The 22,470-nt window shown below is 37.4% G+C and overlaps 1 protein-coding gene across 2 annotated transcripts in view; it reads right to left on the reverse strand.

Annotated features, from left to right (window-relative positions):
* LOC128029084 (cytoplasmic dynein 2 heavy chain 1) overlaps positions 1-22,470 on the reverse strand; it is a 65,955-nt gene that overhangs the window by 37,715 nt on the left and 5,770 nt on the right. For both annotated transcript variants that reach the window (XM_052616569.1, XM_052616568.1), the window contains exons 11-42: positions 22,182-22,306; positions 21,879-22,054; positions 20,578-20,773; positions 20,173-20,268; positions 19,822-19,986; positions 19,629-19,727; positions 17,819-17,958; positions 17,511-17,739; positions 15,872-15,999; positions 15,676-15,791; positions 14,354-14,481; positions 14,111-14,260; positions 13,084-13,289; positions 12,833-12,988; positions 12,144-12,258; positions 11,516-11,686; positions 10,561-10,943; positions 10,358-10,490; positions 9,488-9,605; positions 9,294-9,406; positions 8,482-8,595; positions 8,227-8,371; positions 6,747-6,952; positions 5,946-6,128; positions 5,395-5,577; positions 5,070-5,293; positions 4,011-4,120; positions 3,715-3,914; positions 2,260-2,524; positions 1,857-2,064; positions 800-929; positions 567-722 (exon numbers count right to left, since the gene is read on the reverse strand). In XM_052616569.1, the coding sequence (XP_052472529.1) occupies positions 567-722; positions 800-929; positions 1,857-2,064; positions 2,260-2,524; positions 3,715-3,914; positions 4,011-4,120; positions 5,070-5,293; positions 5,395-5,577; positions 5,946-6,128; positions 6,747-6,952; positions 8,227-8,371; positions 8,482-8,595; positions 9,294-9,406; positions 9,488-9,605; positions 10,358-10,490; positions 10,561-10,943; positions 11,516-11,686; positions 12,144-12,258; positions 12,833-12,988; positions 13,084-13,289; positions 14,111-14,260; positions 14,354-14,481; positions 15,676-15,791; positions 15,872-15,999; positions 17,511-17,739; positions 17,819-17,958; positions 19,629-19,727; positions 19,822-19,986; positions 20,173-20,268; positions 20,578-20,773; positions 21,879-22,054; positions 22,182-22,306 (5,267 nt within the window). The remainder of the gene's footprint in view (positions 1-566; positions 723-799; positions 930-1,856; positions 2,065-2,259; positions 2,525-3,714; positions 3,915-4,010; positions 4,121-5,069; positions 5,294-5,394; positions 5,578-5,945; positions 6,129-6,746; positions 6,953-8,226; positions 8,372-8,481; positions 8,596-9,293; positions 9,407-9,487; positions 9,606-10,357; positions 10,491-10,560; positions 10,944-11,515; positions 11,687-12,143; positions 12,259-12,832; positions 12,989-13,083; positions 13,290-14,110; positions 14,261-14,353; positions 14,482-15,675; positions 15,792-15,871; positions 16,000-17,510; positions 17,740-17,818; positions 17,959-19,628; positions 19,728-19,821; positions 19,987-20,172; positions 20,269-20,577; positions 20,774-21,878; positions 22,055-22,181; positions 22,307-22,470) is intronic.

Below are 22,470 nucleotides of genomic sequence, written 5' to 3' on the forward strand. Positions count from 1 at the left end.
AAATATCTAAGTGAATCTACATGCTATAAAAAAATTAAAAAATTGCATGTAAAATGTTTATTAAAATAATCTAACTGATTTAAAAAACCTAAAAATATAAACTTAATAACATTTCATGTTTATCATTTTTTTTTTAAGTTTTTAAAGTTGTTCAGACTTCCCAAAACAAAATGTGGTTGTGTGTCTGAATAATTTCCTATACCTCCCAGTTAGTGTTAATAAAAGAGTTTAATAAGGAGTAATCAGCTTTGATTACAGCAGAACTACTGGAAGATAAACCGTCTGAGAACCACTGACCTGCTCAATGGTCAGCATCTTAACCCACCCTGATACTAAACTACATTTACAGCTCATTTACATGGAGAAGCAAAGCCACACATCAAACCTAGGCTGTGATTCCTGACCCTTTCACATCAGAGAGACGCTGCTGCTTCTTTAAAACTCAAGGTTTAAATTACGACTGGTCATAAACGTGAATCTGAGGGAGAGGTTATTAAATTTAATGATGGGCGGCAAGGCTGAGCAAGCATGAAACTACATTTCCCATGAATCAGGGCAGCGCTGACCTCCTTGGCGAACTCCTGGCGGCTTTTGAGCGGGAGATTTCCTCCCAAACCACGGATGAGTCCCACGACAAACTGTCCTCGCTCTCGGACCCCTCTCAGATGGGACAAACCGTTCAGCACCGTCCCGACCAGACTGGTGTCCACCACAAACTCACTCTGCGGAGAGAAACACAGAGGTTTATGATGCTGGGAGCATGAAGGGTTAGGGGTTACACGACTGTGTGTCACAGGACCTGTTTGAGAACCCAGTCCAGAGCTCTGTGGAAATAATCATTGAGCCAGTTCTCCAGATTCATCTTGTTGTCTTCATCCTCCCGTTTGAGCCACGACTTCACCAGAGAGCCCACGTCAGTGTCTTCATCACTGCAACACACACACACACACACACACACACACACACACACACACACACACACACACACACACACACACACACACACACACACACACACACAAGGCCACATCAAAACACTGAAGAAACGCAAATCAAAAGCTAAAAAAACAATAAAACGTTTTTTTATTATCTTCCTGAATTAAAAATTAAATGAAAAATGTAAATGTAAAAAAAAAATGTTTACTCATTCATTAAAACAGTTTAACTGGATTAAAAAAGTAAATACATTTTTTTTTTTCATTTATTATTTATTTATTTAATTTTTATTTTAATTTAAATTTTTTATTTTTGCAGACTGAATTTGCTAAAAAAAAGTAAATGTAAAAATCTAAATTAAGATGTAAAGAAAAAAAGTAAAAATACATTAATTTATTAATTAAAATAACATTGAATTAAAATGTTAAAATGTAATGAAAAAAGGAAACAAATGTAAAAAGCAAATGTTAATAAACTGATTTAAATTGCTAAAAAATGTCATAAAAAAAATGCACAACAGACATGTAAAAACTTTTATTTAAATAATCTAACTGAATTAAAATGCTAAAAAATGTTTTTTTTTAAATTATTTTTTTTACTTATTTAATAAAATATTAGCTGAATTGAAACAAATGTAATGAAAAAAAATTTAGAAACGCAAATGTAAAAACAATTGTTTATATATTGGATTAATTAAAATAATGTTAAAAGTCTAAACATTTTATAAAAATGTTACATTTGCATTAGATTTATGCATTTAGCAGATGCTTTTATACAAAGCCACTTACAGAGTATTCAGACTATAATTTATTTATTTTTTTACCAGTATGTGTGATCCCTGGGAATCGAACCCATGACCTCTTGCGCTGCTAACGCAATGCTCTACCACTGAGCCACAGAAATGTAAAGTGTGTTCACACCTGAGGAGGATCATGCCCATGCGGGAGATGGTGGCTGGTGACGCGCAGCTCAGATCGTGGGTCTCAAACAGGAAGTTGACGTTGGGGCCGAACTGAATCCTCTCACCGCTGGGCATCGTGAGTAAGCGGTTATCATCCAGCACAGAGTTTAATGACTCGATCCACTCCGGATCAATGTCTCCATCACATATAATCCACGAGCTCACCTCTGAAAGAGAGAGAACAACATCGGCAGACAGAAATCTCAATTAAACTTCATTTCATGTGTGTATCTGTTGTTTGAAGCTTGCTGGATGTGTTTTTATTTGTGTTCATGGGTGTATTTGTTGTTTAGGTGTGTATCAAGTGTCATTGTGAATGCTAGTGTGTATTTAGCATTCATTGAGCGTGTATCTGTGCTCACCCTGTGGCTCTCGCACCACCTGTCGTGCGGAGGACGTCAGAACCCCGTCGGACCACTCTCGTGTGTCCATGTCGATGTGGCCCAGGAGCTGCTGGCGTGGCATGGCTTTCGGGTTCATGGTGTACTGTTTGACCACGCGGCCCATCTTGCCCAGCGCCGCCCGCAGCATCCTCCACAGGGTGGACTTCCCCGCCCCACTGGGGCCCACCACCACCACACCCATCCTCTGCCGCAGCTGCTCGTACAGCTCCAGAGCCTTCTTCATCTACACACACACACATGCATTTCAATGCTGCACTGCTGTAGCTCAAGCAGTAGAGCATGGTACAATTCCCAGAGAACGCACGAGTTGATAAAGTCAATATCTTGAATGCAAAGCGAACTTGGATAAAAGAATCTGCCAAATGCATGTAAATAAATGCAATATGATGTTGTTAAGGTGTTGGTTAAGGTGTAGTATGTAGGGTACAGGGTTATTGCAATTAACTAAAATCATAAAAAAATGTCATTAAGTAAAATAAATATTTTATAAATAAAATTAAAAATAAAAAAAACATGCAACCACTCATTTTCATTTAGTTTATGTACTAAAATAACAAAAAAATTTAACTGAAATACAATTAATAAATAAAAGAATACAAAATTAATTTACTAAATTAAAATATTCATTTAAAATTTATAAACAATAAACTACGTAGGTATGTAAATAAACAGATGTTTAAAAATAAATAAAAATGACAAAATTATAAAGCTTTTTTTAATTTAAATTTTACTTAAATTATATGTATAAAAAAAAATAAAAATAATAAAAAAATATATATATATATATATAGAAAAATGCCCAAATTCAAAATAGTTATAAAAAAAAAAAACTATAACAGTATCTCAATGACTAAGTTTAGTTGCACGCTCGTAATGCGATTATATTGCAATTAAACTTTACCTTATATACCGTATTTTTCGGACTATAAGTCGCACCTGAGTATAAGTCGCATCAGTCCAAAAATACGTCATGACGAGGAAAAAAACAACACAAGTCGCATTTATTTAGAACCAAGCACCAAGAGAAAACATTACCGTCTCCAGCCACGAGAGGGCGCTCTATGTCTTCAGTGTAGACTACAGGAGAACTGAGCAGCATAGAGCGCCCTCTAGCGGTTGTAGAAGGTAATGTTTTCTCTTGGTTCATGTTAAATTCATTTTGATAAATAAGTCGCACCTGACTATAAGTCGCAGGACCAGCCAAACTATGAAAAAAAGTGTGACTTATAGTCCGGAAAATACGGTACATACAATGATCAAACTAATGCGAATAATGAAATAAAATAATCAGAATAATAAAAACTGCATGTGAAGCGGTTTGCTCGTGTAATGTGTAAAGCCCTTCCTCTGCTAACTGGAAATAATTAAATTACTGGTGCACATATAAACATGGAGAATGATGGTAAATCAGACCTGACTGGGTATGATCTCCAGCCGTGCCTCTTCGTAAACAGCCAGCAGAGCTGATCTGAGCATCTCATACTCCACGTCCTTAAAGTCGACTCCAGGAAACACGTCTCTGACCAGAGCGTCAAACCGAGAGCTGTCGGCAAACGTCAACTTTGACATGGTGTTCAACCTCAAGGCCTGAACCACTATCCCGCTCTCCTTCACTACAGACACAGAGAGAGACAGAGAGAGAGAATATAGAGCTGAACTGATCCCAGACAGGTCACTGAACAAGTCTGTGTGATGTGAGATCGTCGTACAGGGGTTGTTGTTTTGTCTCTGTAACTGCAGCAAACTGCCACAGCCTCTCAGAACCGTCTTTAGCGCACGCAAACCCCAGTCGTAGTGCTGCTGCGGCGTCAACAGCTCTCTGCACACAAACACATTCACACAGAAACACACCACAACAGTTCTAGGGTCAGTGGATATCTGGGAACACGCCATTAAAAACATAACAACAGTGTCAGATTAAAATTACAATGTATACCGTATTTTTCGGACTATAAGTCGCACCAGTCCAAAAATACGTCATGACGAGGAAAAAAACATATGTAAGTCGCATTTATTTAGAACCAAGCACCAAGAGAAAACATTACCGTCTACAGCCACGAGAGGGCGCTCTTTGTCTTCAGTGTAGACTACAGGAGAACTGAGCAGCAGAGAGCGCCCTCTAGCGGCTGGAGACGGTAATGTTTTCTCTTGGTTCATTTCTCTTGGTTCATGTCAAATTAATTTTGATAAACAAGTCACACCTGACTATAAGTCACAGGACCAGCCAAACTATGAAAAAAAGTTTGACTTATAGACTGGAAAATACGGTATATTAAAATAATATATGCACCGCTTTTGCATAAAAGCTTGAGTTCAGTACTTTTTTGTAAATAGTTACGCTCACCATGGCTGCATTTATTTGATCAAAAACACAGTAAAATTGTGAAATGTTATTACAATTTGAAATTAATGTTTTCTATGTGGATATATTGTAAAATGTAATTTATTTCGGTGATCAAAGCTGCATTTTCAGCATCTTCTGAAATCATTCTAATGTGCTGATTTGCTGCTCAAGAAACATTTCATGTTTCATGTTGAAAACTGTTCATATTTTGGTAGAAACAGATTTGTTTTATTTTTTCAGGATTTGATGATGAATAGAAAGTTCAAAAGAACAACAGTTATTCGAAATCTTATTAACATTATAAATGCATTGATCGATTTAACGCGTCCTTGCTGAATACAAATATTAATATCTTACAAACTTTTGCTCCCAATCTTTTACTGTATAAATAAGAAAGTTGGTCTCTTCAGGCCTTAAAACACACCTAGCCAGATTGAATATAGCGACCAGTTTTCGTCCGAGTGCCTTTCCTTCTTTAAACCCTTCTGAATACAGGATGACCTCAGCGATGAGCTCGTTATCGGGACTCGTCATGGCCACCGGTCGGAAGAGCTGCTTCAGATTATCCGGAAGCTTCTGCCTTCCTCCGTATCCTTTACCCGCTGGGTTCAGAGTAATAAAGACGCCCGAGTTTGGGTCCAACTCCACCTGAAAACACACACAACACAGTCTTCCCTCTGCTCCATCACATCTGAGTTTAAAAGCTCTTGCGCCGGTGTTGTATTTTGACGCCTGTGTGTGTGTTTCACCTCTTTATTGAGCAGCTGGCAGATGGTCCGGTGGTTCTTCAGTGAGTTCTGGATGGCTTGTATCTGCATGGAGACGGCGGAGAGCACAGCCTCTTCTAGACGATTGAACTCATCGAAACAACCCCACGCTCCACACTTCACCAGCCCCACGAAGATCCGGCCCATGGACTTCACATCTATACCCTAAAACACAGAATATAAGACACTTCCACACATGAAACCTCTACTTCTCCAGTAATAGCACCTGTTATACATAAAGCTTAATGCAGTAATACAGAATCAACAGATGGTTCACTTGAATTGTGACTGAAAATGCACATTCAATTTCTGCCAGCAGGTGGCGCTTTTGGAACGGCAGAAATATAGCAGTTTACCCACTAACACGGAGACATGCATGTATGGCAATTCTGGTCTGTCCCCAAATTTAAGACCTACTGAAATCATAATTAAGACTTTCTTGGACCCTTTAAGACTTTTTATGACCTTAAAATTGATACAACAAAATGTAAAACTTTTAAAGACCCACAGGATATTTATAATTTGTTGTGTACCTCATCACAGTTGAAGACCAGCACTTGTCTTCCGAACAGTCCTCCAAGGGCTTTGACGGACTCTGTCTTCCCGGTTCCCGCCGGGCCGTAGGGATTCCCGCCCAAACCCATTTTCATGGCCTGTGTCAGTGTCAGATAGCACTTATCCGTCAGGGGTGTGTGAACCAGTTTAGGAGCATTACCCTGAGAGAATGAGAGAGAGAGAGTCCATTTATATCTATGAGACTGATGGCATCTTTTGTGGATAAATATGAAACTGCAACTAAATTAGTGTGTAAAACACCGTACAAAAGTTTAGAGTTTCAGCTCTAAAGTGACTAAAAGATTTCTGTTTCAAATAAATGCTGTTCTTATAGAAATCTGTGGATCCTGAAAAATAAAGTAGCACAGTTTCCGCAAAAATATTAACTGTTTTCAACATTGATAATAATCAGAAATGTTTCTTGAGCAGTGAATCATCATATTCAGATTTCTGAAGATCATGTGACACTGAAGTGGAGGAATGATGCTGAAAAATTCAGCTTTGCATCACAGAAATAAATTCAAGTTTACAATACATTTACATAAAAAATGCTTATTCTGAATAGTAATAATATTTCACAATATTACTGTTTTTACAGGATTTTTTTATCAAATAAATACAGACTTGGTGAGCAAAAGAGGCTTCTTTCAAAAAAACATTAAGAAATCTTACCAACCCCAAACTTTTTGCTTTATGTTGATGTAACTACATGAGCATCCAGTCACACTCTCTCATTAATATTCATTCATACTCTGTGTCTTGAACACGGAGCTGATCACCTGATACTCATACGTGTAGCTGAACTCCGCGTCCACCATCTGTATGGAGCAGCGCCGGTCTGCGGTCAGGTAGAATCGCAGCTGTTTCTTCCAGATCCAGTCATCGGTGTTATCAATCTGAGCTTCTCTCAGACCCTGAACCACTGAGATGTTGTGAATCACGTCCAGAATCAGAGCCTTCAGCTTCAACTGCAGAACTCTTGATTCTACCACACAAAACCATCAGAATAGCATTAAAGTCTGACCGTGTACTCAAAAACACACACACACACACACACACACACACGTCTGAAGCACAGATTAGATTGGGAGCAGGGGTGGAGAGCTTGTAATGTGTTTTAGCTAACACAGGCGTATAAAGAACAGGTTGGAAGTGTTTGTAATGGAGCAGCAGAATTAAACATAATCATCGTTAACAGTGAGAGTCATCAGAGTCTTCTCCATTAACCTGAATTTATAGCGGATCGCAGTGAATAAACCCCGGAGCTCATGAATGGACTAAAGAGCTTTATAGATATTCAGATCGCTTTATTCATTTGATTAAATTGACAATTAGCGAACGCTGTAAATATGCAGCCAAAAAATTAAAGGCTTCCTTCAAAAATTGCCTGCAGTCTGAACAAAACCCCCAATAACATTCACATTGCAGAAATTAAAAAGACAGAGCAGTGCCATCTAAACGCAAACACACACACACACACACACACACACATTCACTATTTAAAAATGAGGACACACCTCACACCTTTTATTTAATATAATTATAATTATATTAAATAAAAATTTAATTAATTACATAATTATAAATGACAAATAAGTAATTTTTATCATGTTTGATGACATCCTCAAAGGAATTGGGAACATCTGTCAGAACATTTTGTATAAATATATATCTATCTATCTATCTATCTATCTATCTATCTATCTATATATATATATATATATATATATATATATATATATATATACTTATATTCAGTTTTTTTCCCCAAGATGCAGTGGTGCTTATGTCAAATACTGTCACAGTGCAAAAAATGATAATAATTAGAAAATAGGTTTCACTTTCTAAATGCAAAATATATAGATTTTTTTACATTTAGTTTGATTTTGGTGTAAAATATAACTTGAACATGTCCATTAGTGTTTAATCTACTACTGTAACCTGAAACCTAAAATGTAAAGCACTGTTAGATACAAAGTTATCATTGTCTTTATGAACAACTTCTGAAAGCACTTTCAGCAGATTTGAGTAAAGCGAGGTTACACACACACACACACACACACACACTCTGTGTGAGTCAGGTGTTGGTCAGATCTCTGATTTCATTCACACAGAGACACACAGAGCAGACTACAGCTGCTGGGTTTATTCCTGCTGTGTGACTGACTGTACCTTACTGAGTAAAAACCTCCAGAGCTTATCATCGGTATGGCAGTGTCTATATGATACGTGTATCTTCAAGCCCTAGAGTCGGTGTACCTGCGGTGTCGTCCGTGTTGGTGTCTACGCCGATGTAGCTCTCCAGTTTGGCGGTGAGCTCCAGCTCCAGCTGATGGAGGTTCTGCTGTCGGATGGCGTTCTCCACATCCGCAGTGAACTGGATCTGCTCTGCCAGACACAGAACCTGGAAACAGAGTCACTCCACAGTCACTTGAGCTCAAACACACAGACTTCTGGGTGTTTCTGAAGAGGCGTGTGTGTGTGTGTGTGTGTGTGTGTGTGTGTGTGTGTTACCTGAGCAGGGAAGCGCGTGGGATCCACGTTTCCTCTCTTTGCAGCATCCACACAGTCACACAGGAGATGTTTCAGAGTGTTTTTCATCTCTGTGGAGAGAGCGCTCAGCCAAACCTGACACCAGCCCACAAAGTTAAAGGCACATTAAATATAAAACAATAAAATATATACAGTATATTTAATATATTCAACTTTTTATATATGAAAAACAATTTTATTCTTTCATATTTAATATGAATTTAATTTTGTATGTTGTGTCAGGTTTTACATATATTTATATATTTTATATATATATAAAAGAATATTGCAAATAGATACCTGACACCAACCCATTAAATTAAATATTTAATAAAAGATAATTAAATTTGAAACGTTTAAAAATAAAATGTTTAATACATAAAATATATATAAAAACTGATACCAACCCAAAACATTTTATATTAAATAAAAAACTATTAAATATAAAATGTTTCTAAATAAAAAAAAAAAAAAAATTTAATATAAACATTTACAAATTAAATGTTGAATATATAAATATATTAAAACTTACACCAACCCACAAAAAGAATAAGAATAAAGCATTAAGTATCAATAACTAAAAAGTTTTTATATATAATATATTCTTAAATATATCTCAAACCTGAAACCACCTCAAAAAAATGTAAGGAATATTAAATCTAAATGAATCAAATATAAAATGCACACACACAATTATATAATGTAATTTAATTAGCAGCATGTCACACCATAAGCCCAAACCACGAGACAGTGAACTACAGTCATGTACACACACAGACAGCATGACCTCTGACCTCCACGTCGTTGGAGATGCTGACGGTGTTCTGGAGCGGCACGGTCTCACCCTCCTGGGACTTCATGGCTGTGATGCTCTGAAAACTCGGATCAAACTCCACACTGCTGATGCCTTCAACACACAGTCACCCCACGTCTCTACATGCAGCTGCTTGCGTGTGTGTGCGTGTGTGTGTGTGTGTGTGTGTGTTACCTGCGAAGAGTTTCTTCAGGTGTGTGTGTATGACAGCAGGGTTTGTGGCCTGTCCGAGAATCTCCAGTAGATCGTCGTCTCCAATGAAGTAAAACCGAGGAAATGCAGAACGCTTCTCCTGCAGGCAGAAAGAAAGTCTCATTAAAATATTCAATCATGCATATAAAATATAACATAACATACTTTTATATTTATATTAATTTAAACATTTTTATATTTATTTTTTTCTACCGTCATACCATAGACATGGGAAAAGCAAAAAAAGCATAAAATTGCATAAAATTAAAATAAACCAGCAAAACTAACAAAAAAGTATGTTTGTATACAAGTTTTTTTACTTCAGTGCCTTTCATAGATAAAAATATAATAATATAGGTAAAAATTGTTAGCCTGAATGCACTGTAAGACTCTTTGGATTAAAGCATCTGCTATATGCATAAATTTAATTAAATTTTAATTTAATTACATTTTTATTGTTTTTGTTATTTTTGCCGTTTCATTTTTTCATAGCTTTTTTATGTTTTTGCTAAGATGGTAATATGTTATTTAATATATTTAACATGTTTAATCTACTATATATTTTAATATATATATATATATATATATATATATATAAAAATATATATATATATATATATATATATATATATATATATATATATATATATATATTAGTAATAATAATTATATATGTATCTTCTTTTTTTTTTATCAGTCACTAATTTCTGATTTCCCCTCAGTAGAAGAACAGGTAATGTTAATAAAATTACATTTTAAATTATAAAATAGAACATCTTTATATATTTCATAATTTTTTTAAACTCTATTTAACACACATAAATAGTTGGATGACATATTGAAAGGCTTCACCTCCAGGAACTCGTTGAGGGATTTCTGGCAGCGCTGTAACTGGTCCAGGATGGTGACGAGGGAGTTCCTGATTCCTGCTCGAGTGCTGAGAGACGTGACCCTGCTGTCCCTCTGGACGTCTGACATGATGGCCCTACACACACAGACACAGGTGAGCGAATCTCACACCTGTCCCAGCATCCTCTCCCTTCCTCCCCGCTCACCTGAAATCCTGCTCCACTCTCTGAAAGCGGGCCTGTTCCCGCGGCAAAGCCCCACGCCCAAATATGGGCTCCAGGTAGACCCACTTCCTCTGGATGGTGTTGAGGTTCTGGAGGTACTCGTCGAGGTCGGCCAGACGGGTTTCCCACAGTGACACTTTGTCCTGGAAGCGCAGGTAATAGGGCGAGTCTTTGAGCGACTGCAGCAGGCAGCGGTTGTCTCCCACCTGGTTGACCACGTCCCTCCAGTCCTTGATGAGGCGCAGAGAGCCCCCCTGACTGTCTGTGTAGTCCGTCAGGGTGAAGCAGGCTCCAGCGCCCCACAGCTCCAGCTCACGAAGGGCTTCACGGATGGTGACCTCGGCCTGAGCACGACTGTTCAGATCCTGCTCACAGACAGAGAAGCCGTTAGAAGAAGAGTTTATGACCTAGATACAGTTTTAATATGCCTCATAAAACGTTCATAATACACCAGATATCATTAACATCTCTCAGAACGGCAAAACAGTTACACTATTTGAGGTGTCATGTGCATTTGACTTTTTATGAAGGACTGGAGGGACACATGGTGTGTGTGCGTGTGTGTATGTGTGTGTGTGTGTACATGTGTCTGTCTTTGTGTGTGTCTGTGTGTGTGTGTCTGTGTGTGTGTGTGTGTGAGTGTGTGTGTGTGTGTGTGTGTGAGTGTGTGTGTGTGCACCTTGAGCTCCAGGGCTCTGTCGATGATGTTGTCGGTGACTCTCAGCAGGTCTCTGAACTGCAGTCTCTCTCGTGTGTGTGTGTGTGTGTGTGTGTGAGTGTGTGTGTGTGTGTGTGTGTGTGTGTGTGCACCTTGAGCTCCAGGGCTCTGTCGATGATGTTGTCGGTGACTCTCAGCAGGTCTCTGAACTGCAGTCTCTCGAGTGTGTGTGTGTGTGCGTGAGTGTGTGTGTGTGTGAGTGTGTGTGTGTGTGTGCACCTTGAGCTCCAGGGCTCTGTCGATGATGTTGTCGGTGACTCTCAGCAGGTCTCTGAACTGCAGTCTCTCGAGTGTGGTTCCTCTGGGCAGAGAGACGAGCCGGAACAGATCCAGCCAGTGTTCCTGAGAGAGCTGCTCTCCTCGCACGTACTTCAACACTGGAACCACGGCCTGAAACACACAGCTGCATCCTTCACACACCTGTTCACACAGCAACTAATATTATAGTACAATAACTGAACAACAACCATAAATCAAATCATTTTAAGTACTTCACTACAGACATTACAACTTAATTCATTAATACAAAAACTAGCTAAATATATTACAGCTATTTGTATACTTTAATTTATTATATGACCCAGTCGAAGTAAGAGAAAGAAAGAGAATTAATTATATGAAAAATATTACATTGTAAAATTAAAAATAAAATATAGTGGCTTTTATTTTTGCTAGTTTATTTCAAATGTATGCTATTTTTGCTTTTTTATCCTTGTGTTATGACACAGAAATACATCAAATGTTAAATATTGCAATAATTTTGATAGCTATACATGTTCTCTATCCATAGGAAGCACGACTTTGTTAGATTCAACACAACCGAAGCGGAATAATCCAGCCGTCAGACCTTGTATCTGTCCACTTCCTTCTGCAGTTTGACAGACATGCTGCTGTGCTCCTGCAGCTTCCTCAGACGCTCGTGCCACGAGAACAGAAACTCCTCGAACATGTGAGTCTTACTCCTGCAGGGAAACACAGACACAATGAACATCTGAAGAAATCACGGTTGGATTTATTCTCAAATTCAGCGTTGTTCTTTCCCCACGTTTTCTTTAGCGCTTTTATTTTTCTGGATTCTGTTTTAACAGTTCAATTAAATCTTTGTAATCAAGCATGTCTAAATGAATCGAAAACTCATACAGTTTAACAACAATTCATTAAAGGTTTAACAAATCACACTTTTAGGGTCCTATGAGATTAGTTTTAGTTTTGTTTCCAATTTTTTTTTATATATGAAATTCTGTTATCCATTTAAATTTTTTCATTTAAATTTTAATAATCAAAAAGCATGTCTAATCAATGCAACTTTAACAATTTCATATTTTTACAATAATAGGACAATATACATTTTTTTTTTTTTTTTCAGAAATTTTATGTTTTCCTTTTTTTATCATTTTGAATTTATGATTTAACTCAAATGCATTTTGTAAAATGTGTATTTTCTCAAATGTGCATGACACTCCTCCTGTCACAGCTTCTTCAGACTGAAATGATTTGGACCCTGGGGTTTCTGTGTATCTGACAGAAGTTGGTGACCTGAAGGAGATCCAGTCCTGCTCTGCGTGTTCATCCAGTCCCTGCTGAAACTGCTCGTAAAGTTCCCACATCTCCGAACATTCCTGCAGATCCCGCAGTGTGTCGGTCGCCAGAGACACGTCAGGAGGGCTCAGGTTAAAGTGTTCGCAGTCCTCCCTGCGACACACACACACACACACACACACGTTTACTGCGGTAACACCACAGGCGTTTCTCTGCATGCGCGTATGCACAGGAGTCAAGTCACGCACATGAGTTTCTTGCGTGTGTTCTCCAGCTCGCTGAACTCGGCTCGTCTGTCGTGGATGTTCTGGACGCAGCGCTGCAGAGTCTCGTGGTCACCTGACTCGATGATGTCATGCCCCGGTTTGAGCTGGTCCCAGCGAGCTCTGAACTTCTGCAGGTCCTGGAGGTAAACCTGCACCCGAGACTCCACGTTCCCCTTCATCACCTCCACCTGAGACATTCATTTACAATCAGTCTCACTGCATCTGCTGCATTTAGTTATCTGACTTCCTCAAATAAAAACTGTTAGTTTAGTATTATTGATATACTATCATTTATATTTATATTTATATATTTACTTGTTTTTGTTATGTATATTGTTTTTTATTGTAGAATTAACATCCTACAACTAAATGAAATGTTGCTTAGATTTTAAACTAATTGTAAATATTTTGAATTAGTTTTTATTTTAATATTTTCTTTTTAAAGTTTTAGCAATTTTGTTGTGTTTTTATTTTTTATTTTTAAGTACTTCGACTAAATGAAAAATGTGAAAATTTTTACCTTCGATTTTTTTTCCTTGAAATTAATAACTGAAAAATTATTTCTGTAAGCTTTAATTTTAATTTCTCACAGATATTTTGAGTTTTACTTAATAATAAAACTGGTTCATGATATTTTGTGGGTAAAGACGCACACATGAAACCGTATTTTACTGCATTACATAAAAAAATACAAATGTAATTCTGCTGGATATTGTGGGAAATTAATATTTTTATTATTTCCATTTTCATTGTGTTTTGTAATTTTAATTAGTTTTTTTAAATGTATTTTTATTTTTTATTAATTTGCATTTCAGTTTTAATTTGAGTAACTTGTGTACGCCAACTAAATGAAAATGTTAAATATTCCCTTTGTCAACTAGCTGAAATAAAATAGGTTTATAGCATCTTGTAGGTAAAAAGGTTTCACACATGAACATATATTAAATGTAAAAGGCTCCAATATATTGTAAAATTGAGCTGGTTATTGTGGAAAATCTGAATAATGTACCTGTTCTTTAACCATGAGCTGATGACTCTCCATCATGAGCTCAAACTTGTCCCATCTGGCTCTCAGGGAGCTGATGGAGTCCAGTCCTCCACCCGCCACGGAGCGCAGCAGCCTGTTCTTCTCCTCCGCCTGCTGGAACTGAGGCAGTATCTGCACACACATGTACATTCACAGAACCAAAGGCTTTCGTTTCAGACACCTGACAGCAAATAAGGGAGGTTTGTGATGCTGATGCTGATGTACCTGGGGTTTCTGGGTCTGTAATTGGCCATGTTTGGCATTGGCCTCTCCGATCTCATCGATGCTCTCAGGACGTGAGGATAACGTCTCCATCGAACTGCTTAAGAAAGAGTCTATGACCTGAATGTGACCTGCACACACACACACACACACACACACACACACACACACACACACAGGAGGGCAGTGTTAAATCTGTAAACACACAGTGCACACATGACCAGCAGAGGTCGATGTTAAATCATCTGATTTCCTGAACTCCACTGCAAAGATCTGTCTGTAAGAGTTTGTGATTGTTAGCATCTGTTTATATACTATCATAACATTTATTCATATTTAGAATTATTTTTACTATGAACTTTTACCATTTTGAGTATATATATGTATATATATATATATATATATATATATATATATATATATATATATATATATATATATATATATATATATATATATATATATATATATATATATATATATATATATATATACATATTTCTATTTAGATTTCTATTTAGATTCTATTTAGATTTATTTTTATTTGTTTTGGTAATTTTGTAATGTGATTTTTGAAATACAAAATTTATATTTCTATTTATCTTTATTTTTATTTTTATTTGTTTTAGTATTTTTTATTGTTATGAGCTCATGCCATTGTTTTTTTTCCATTTAGCTTAATTTTGGTTTATTTTTTATTTTGTATATAATATATATTCTTTTATGTTTTTGTAATTTCTCTAATTTGTTTTGTCATTTGTATTAGTTTTTGTTTTCTTAACATTTCTATTTAGGTTTATTTTAATTTGCTTTGGTGATTTTGTAATGTGCTTTTTGACATTTTTAATATCTTATGTGCTTTTGTCATACTTTTTTATATATTTCCATTTAGCTTTATTTTTGTTTATATATATATATATATATATATTTTTTTTTTTTTTTTTTTTTTCGTTTTTGTAATATTCCTAATGTGTTTTCTCATTTTTAATAGTTTTTGTTTTCTTAATATTTCTGTTTAGCTTTATTTCTCTTAATTTTGTTAAAAATACAAATGAAACTGATGAACCCCCCTCCTGTAATTTAATCCCAAATTAATAGAACATAAAAAAGTACAGTTTTATAAAAAGTACATTAGAATTATTATTATCATTATATTTTTTTTTTATTAAAACCCTTACACTCCTGGGGAAATACTTCATCACTATCTGTGCAAAGGGTCCATTTTATTTCAGTTTGTCTGACATTATTTCAAGCACTACAATAGTTCTAGTTTTAGTGAACAGTAACAGCACTAGTTAGGGTGCACGTGTGTGTTGAGATCGCACCCTGGATGGATCTCCTCAGGGACGTCAGCAGAGCGTCAAACAGTCTCTGGATGAGGTCGTCCACAGCCCCTCGGACAGGTTCACAGTTCACCGTGATGCAGTCCACCTTCTCTGTGCTACACACACACACACACACACACAGTCATATACAACACATGCTCTCAAACACACGGTGTATATGATCACACACAGATACCTGGGCAGCCGCTCGGCTTCTTTTCCTTTGGCTTTGAGAGCTCTGAAGTTCCTCTCCCAGTCCTGGACGCTGTGAAGGTGTTTCTCCACCAGAACATCCACATCCACCTGCCCCAGAACCACCCAGTCCTGAACACACACACACACACACACACACACAGGACATCAAATCAACCATGCAAACATCTCGGAACACATGCGTAAATCACTCATGGATTTTCATATGAGCTACGTTGTGGCTTTGTAATTTTTATTTAAAAAAAATTTGACATACGCTTTTATTTTTATTTTTATTTATTTTTTTTTTATTCCAAATTAAACTTGTTTTATTTCAGTTGCTGTAGCTGCCAAGGCAACATTTTTTTAACCTTTAATCTAATATTTTACTTATTTTATATATTTCTTTATTTGATTATTTTATTTCAAACGACTGTTCAGTGTTTTTTTTTACAATACTAAACAATAACACTTCTCCAAAGATCATCAAAAACCATCAAAGACACACATTTTTTCACATTGTTTGACCAGCGCAGTTCAGAAATCACGGTGACATCCAAACATTTGAAAGATTGATTTTAAGATCACACTTTAGTGCAATAAATCACTTTGGCATCAAGTGCAGTCAAGCGCTCACTCCCTTAAAGGACTTTCTTTTCTAAAGGGTCAATAGTAGAAGAAACCCATTCATACAGCTACTACGAACAGAGTATATGCTAATTATGTGTTATTTTAAATTAGGCTTGCAACACTTCTCTTCTGTTATTAGCCACATAAAAAACTCCCAATCCAGCAAAACTGAAATAAACCACTCCAAAAAAAGCTTTTAATAGGTCTTCGTTTTCTCTCGAAGTGGAGAAATGAGCAAAACGCTGAGCTGTCATTCCAGATTTGGAAAGCGCACACTCATTAGAAACTCGAGGGTGTGTTTTGCATACAGAGTACAAGGCCAGATCATTGTCGGTGTACAGAGAGTTATGCACGGCCCAATAATCAGACAGCTACTGTGAACAGAGACACAGATCTGAGACAGAGAGGCTCGTGTGAGGTGAGGTTTCCCATCTGTGCTGCTAAAGAGGAAGCGTTCGGCTCGTTTCCCCTCGAGGTGGGCGCAGAAATCAGAAGTGAGTTTGTGTGCGAGTGTGCCGGGATTCCCCGTGACCGCATTAAAGTGGCACAAGAACAACCTGTGGCATACTGCTTTTGAAATAATGGAAATGCATTAGTGCTAAAACACAACAATAAATACAAGCTTACATTAGATTGATAAAAAATGTGCATTTAATATGTCTCAGGATGCAGTCCGCTTGGTTTAAGCCACAAGTGATGTCTGTGGTGTAATATAGACGTGTGTGTGTGTGTGTGTGTGTGTGTGTGTGTGTGTGTGTGTGTGTGTGTGTGCAATGACCTCAGTGCATGACCTTTACATGCAGAAATGCCCTTTGGTTTCTAATATTTGAATATAGCTGGAATCCACCATGAATTAATTGTCTATAACTGTATTCATAATTAACATTTGCCTCAACTAATTGACTAAAGCATGTTGCAATGTATTGTAATGTGTTAATAGCAATAGAAGAACCTTCTCAAACCTGCTCTATGACATCACAGCTCACTAGGGTTTGGGAGGCGGTCTGCGGTACCTGAAACTTGTCCAGCACGTGTGTGAGTCGACTGAAGAGGTGTTCGGCTTTGCTGAAGATGGTCAGGAAGCCGCTGGCGTTGCGTTCGATCATGCAGGTGAATATGGGCTCCTCTCCCGTCTCGCTCACGCCTTTAAACTGGTTCGGGATGCAGATGAATCTTTTCATCTCGCGGTAGTACTTTGCTCTGACCTCCTCAAACGCTGGACGGAACTGCAGCCGGCCCTGCCTGGAGAAACACACAATGTTAAATGTTTCGGAGGGTTTGTGAGTGAACTGCTCCTGTAGAAGAGGAGTGCGGCTCTTACTTGAAGATGAGGTCGATGTTGATCTCCGGCAGGTTCTTGTTGAGGGCTTCCAGTCCCACCTGATACTGATGCTCCAGAGCTTTATACAGCTGATGGTTCCAGTGCTGCCGCCAGGCCCTCATGTCTCCTGCACGAAACCCCTGAACACACACACACACACACATTTAAAGAGTCTAACAGAAACACTGACTATTCCAAGGCCCAGTGAACTGTCTATGTTAGACCCCACAGGGACAAAACTGTGCCACCTAACAAGACATATGAGGTTCCACTTAAGAATGGTGCAATTTGCTGTGCATATATATATATATATATTGTGTAAAATATTCCGTATTTTTCGGACTATAAGTCGCACCTGAGTATAAGTCGCATCAGTCCAAAAATACGTCATGATGGAGAAAAAAACAACACAAGTCGCATTTATTTAGAACGAAGAACCAAGAGAAAACAATCCAGCCACGAGAGGGCGCTCTATGTCTTCAGTGTAGACTACAGGAGAACTGAGCAGCATATAGCGCCCTCTGGTGGCTGGAGACGGTAATGATTTCTCTTAGTTCATTTCTCTCGGTTCATGTTAAATTAATTTTTTTGATAAGTCGCACCTGACTATAAGTCGCAGGACCAGCCAAACTATGAAAAAAGTGCAACTTATATTTTTTTATGCGACTTATTATTTTTTTAATTAAAAAAATAAAAAAATAAAAAATACATAAATAAATAAATAAATAATAATAATAATTATTATTATTATTATTTTATTTTTATATAGTCATATTGATATATAACCACAACACTTTTGGCAAAATCGTGCAAACTTGCAAACAATCACAGCATTTTTTTTTTTACATCACAGTTATTGATATACCGTATTTTCCGGACTATAAGTCGCACTTTTTGTTCATAGTTTGGCTGGTTCTAAATTGTGGCTGGTTCTACACGATTCTACATTGTGTATACTAAATTTTTTTATTTTAGAGTGATTATTATACAATTATTGTTTTATTTATTACTGTAAAGGCTAGTATTACTACTATAAACAATAATAATGATGATGATGATGATGATTATATTATCGTCAATATTTTCTTATAGTAATACCGGTATAAAATCACAACATATTTGACCGAACTGTGCATACTTGATTTTTTATTTTACAGTATTTTTACAGTATATTTTAGTTAATACACTACTACTTCTACTATTACAAATAAATTATCATCATTAAAATTTTTATACAGTATTACTGATATAATAATCACAACATTTCTGGCCAAATTGTGCATACACAGGTTTTAATTTCAGAGTAGTTTTATTTCATTTAGAACTATTACTACAAATAAAAATCATAATTATTATTATGAATAATTTTTATACTGTAATACTGACGCATATTCAGTTTATTTATTTTACATTGAGTGCATTATATTAATTATTATTATTATTTATTATTATTATTAAATAAAATAGTTTTAAAAATCACTGTTCAAAATCAAGTAGATAAGACATATAATGTAATATACAACTGTAAAATTACAATTCTAATATTTATGGCTGTCTCAATTTCTTTACTATCAAACATTAAAACCATCACACTTTTATTTTGAAAAAGCGTAGGATGTCCTCGTCTTTTGTTGTCAAAACTCATTTGGGAAGTTTAGTTTAACTTCCAACCATCTTTAGGGAAGATGGTTGGCACAAGCTGCGTTCCCAAACGTACAACATAAGTGACCGAGATTTAGAGCAGATGCAGAAAAGAGTTTGTGCGGAGCAGCATTCACTGGAAACAGAGGATAAGAAGAATCCTGATCACCTGAGACTCTAGTGTGGCGAATCCAGTCCTGAGATCCTGAAGAGCATCTTTCCACCTCTGCTGCTGACGCAAGAGATCCACTCCCATCAGACTCACCACCTACGAAACACACACACAGCGGCTCTTCCATGCTAATCTGAATGAATGTTTCTATCAGGAGGAAGGCCTGAGGAAGAGCAGAGAGGAAGATCACCTTGTCGGTGAAGTCGGTGTGCCACTTCCTGAGTTTGCGGTTCTCTGTGGAGAGTCTCTCCGCGGCGCTCTGCAGTTTACTGATGTACTGCTCCAGCTCTTTAGGATTCTCCCACGTGATCTGGAGTTTCCCGCCTTCGTCACGGGATTGAGAGCGCGGATTCTGCTGCAAAACACATGTCATACAACAAACAGATGAGTTTTTTTATTGCAAAAATATTTCACAATATTTTACTGTATTCTGTTCAAATAAATGCATTCAAAAACATTCAAAAGTACTCGATCCCAAAATTTTCAAAGGAATGCGTCTCTGTCAAATCCAGTTTCCCAGCAGTAGAAACATAAGAGTTACCTTGATGACCTGTTCAAAGGCCAGAGCACAGCCGAGCATCATGGGTCGTTGAGAAGGGATCATCTGCTGATCGATGGTGTTGTAGAAATGAGCCACCTGTTAAACACACACACACATAAACACTTTAATACAGTGCGATATTTGATGAGGGAAGCTACTTCAAACTACAAAGCACGTCATGCTTTAAACAAAAAGGTAGCTAGCTGCAATAGTGAACAACTTTAATAACAATCAGATTGTATAACTGACGAGTTTTGACATCAGTGATTGAAAGATAGAACAGAACACTGCTTAGAAATGTCACTATACTAAAAGAAGTTGTTTGGGTAGTAGTCATACTGCTAGTTTAAGTTAGTTACTCGTGTGTGTGTGTGTGTGTGTGTGTGTGTGTGTGCGCTCACACACCTGTTTGAGGATGATGGCCTGTCTGTAGAACTTGTCGGCGGTGTTGGCCGCCTGCTGGATCTTAGCAGGGATGCTGAAGCCCAGAGCGGACAGCTGCCGAACCTCTCGGAGTAAACACACCAGCCGGTCCGAGTACTGGATCTTCAGTTTACCGTCCATGTGATCCAACTGCATGACACCATTACTGGCCTGCAAACTACACACACACAGGACAGATCTCACTCCACGAATCTGGCACAAGGCTCACTGAGACAACTTTGACCAAGCGGGTGAATGTTTGGGAGGAAATAATAAAGTTGTGTTTTTGTGACAGTTATTGTATTTCCCAGCATGTAAGTTTATCATCTGAAACATACAATAAACGTCAAGCATGCAAAACACCAATTTGGATTAGTTTAGGTTTGCCGTTTATGATAAATGTTTAATTATAATAAATGCTATTTACTGTATTTTTCATTATTGTTTTGCTTTGAATCCGAGTTGTTTTATTTAGCATTGACATATGGTATAGTTTTTGTTAATATTTTATTTTATTTTTATATGTTCTGTTTTTACTTTAATTTTAGTTATGTTTTTAGTCGTTTTCAATAGTTTTTTTTATGTCTGTTTACAGTATGTTTGTATTTATTAGTGTATTTTTTTTTTATTTAAATGAAAATGAGAAATGCCTTGCCCACAAAGGTTTTTTTTTTTTAAGTTAATTTTTATTTCATTTCAAGTAACGAAAAGTTTTAGTTAGTTAACAAAACTAACCCAGTTCCGAATACCATTAGAATTTTTTGCAGTGTAAAGGTCCAATACATATTTATAGTGTATATAATGTTTGTAAACGTTTAGTTTCTAAATGTAATAATAAAACATGACTTAAATAATGATATCTGGGTTGTTCTCTCTCAACAATGCAGGCGCGGCTTATTAAATGGGGAATATTCTTCATTTAGAGCAATGGGATGACCTTAAAAGTATGTCTACATCTCTGGTGTGTGTGTGTGTGTGCGTGCGTGCGTGCGTGCGTGCGTGCGCGTGTGTCTGTGTGTGTGTGCGCATGCGTGTGCCTGTGTCTGTGTGTGTCCATATGTCTGTGTGTGTCTGTGTGTGTGTGTGTGTGTGTGCGTGTGCCTGTGTCTGTGTGTGTGCATATGTCTGTGTGTGTGTGTGTGTGTGTGTGTGTGTGTTTGTCTGTGTGTGTCTGTGTCTGTGTCTGTGTGTGTGTGTGTGTGTATGTTTGTCTGTGTGTGTCTGTGTCTGTGTGTGTGTGTGTGTGTCTGTGTGTGTGTGTGTGTGTGTGTGTGTGTGTTAACCTGATTCCAGATCTGGGGTCAGACAGTCCTGACAGCAGGTCTCTGCTCCAGTCTTCAAACTGCTCCTGCTCGTACAATCTCATCTGCTCCTGAAGCTCATCACAGAAACGGAGCAGCGGCCGAAACCCAGACAGATCGGAGAGCAACGCGTCTGCCATCTTCAGAGAGTCCTCCACCTGCACACACACACACACACACACACACACACTTCAGCTGCTGTAACTCCTTCGCCTCCTTCAATGCTCTATTAAATGGTTGATTGAAAGGCTTCTGGGTTGATGAAGATGGTCTGTGTGTACACACCTTAAGCAGCAGCTGTCTGACCCACACAATATTGTTGATGACCTCTGGAAGGTTTCGTCCCGCTAGAGGACCAGTTTTCTCTCCTGGAGCCCCGTGACATCGGTTCTCAAAATCCACCCGCAGTCCTGCACAACAACAGGAATCATTAAAATCAACTACAACTATAATCACTTTCCTTTATTTAAAGCTGCTTATGAGTATTTCATTGATATAGAGTTTGAGTGAAATACTTTCTCCAGTCTTTGTTTCTATTTCACCTAGTGAACTTATTTTGTGAAAACTGTATATT

Source organism: Carassius gibelio, chromosome A15 (assembly GCF_023724105.1).
Source record: "Carassius gibelio isolate Cgi1373 ecotype wild population from Czech Republic chromosome A15, carGib1.2-hapl.c, whole genome shotgun sequence".
Lineage (NCBI taxonomy): Eukaryota > Metazoa > Chordata > Actinopteri > Cypriniformes > Cyprinidae > Carassius > Carassius gibelio.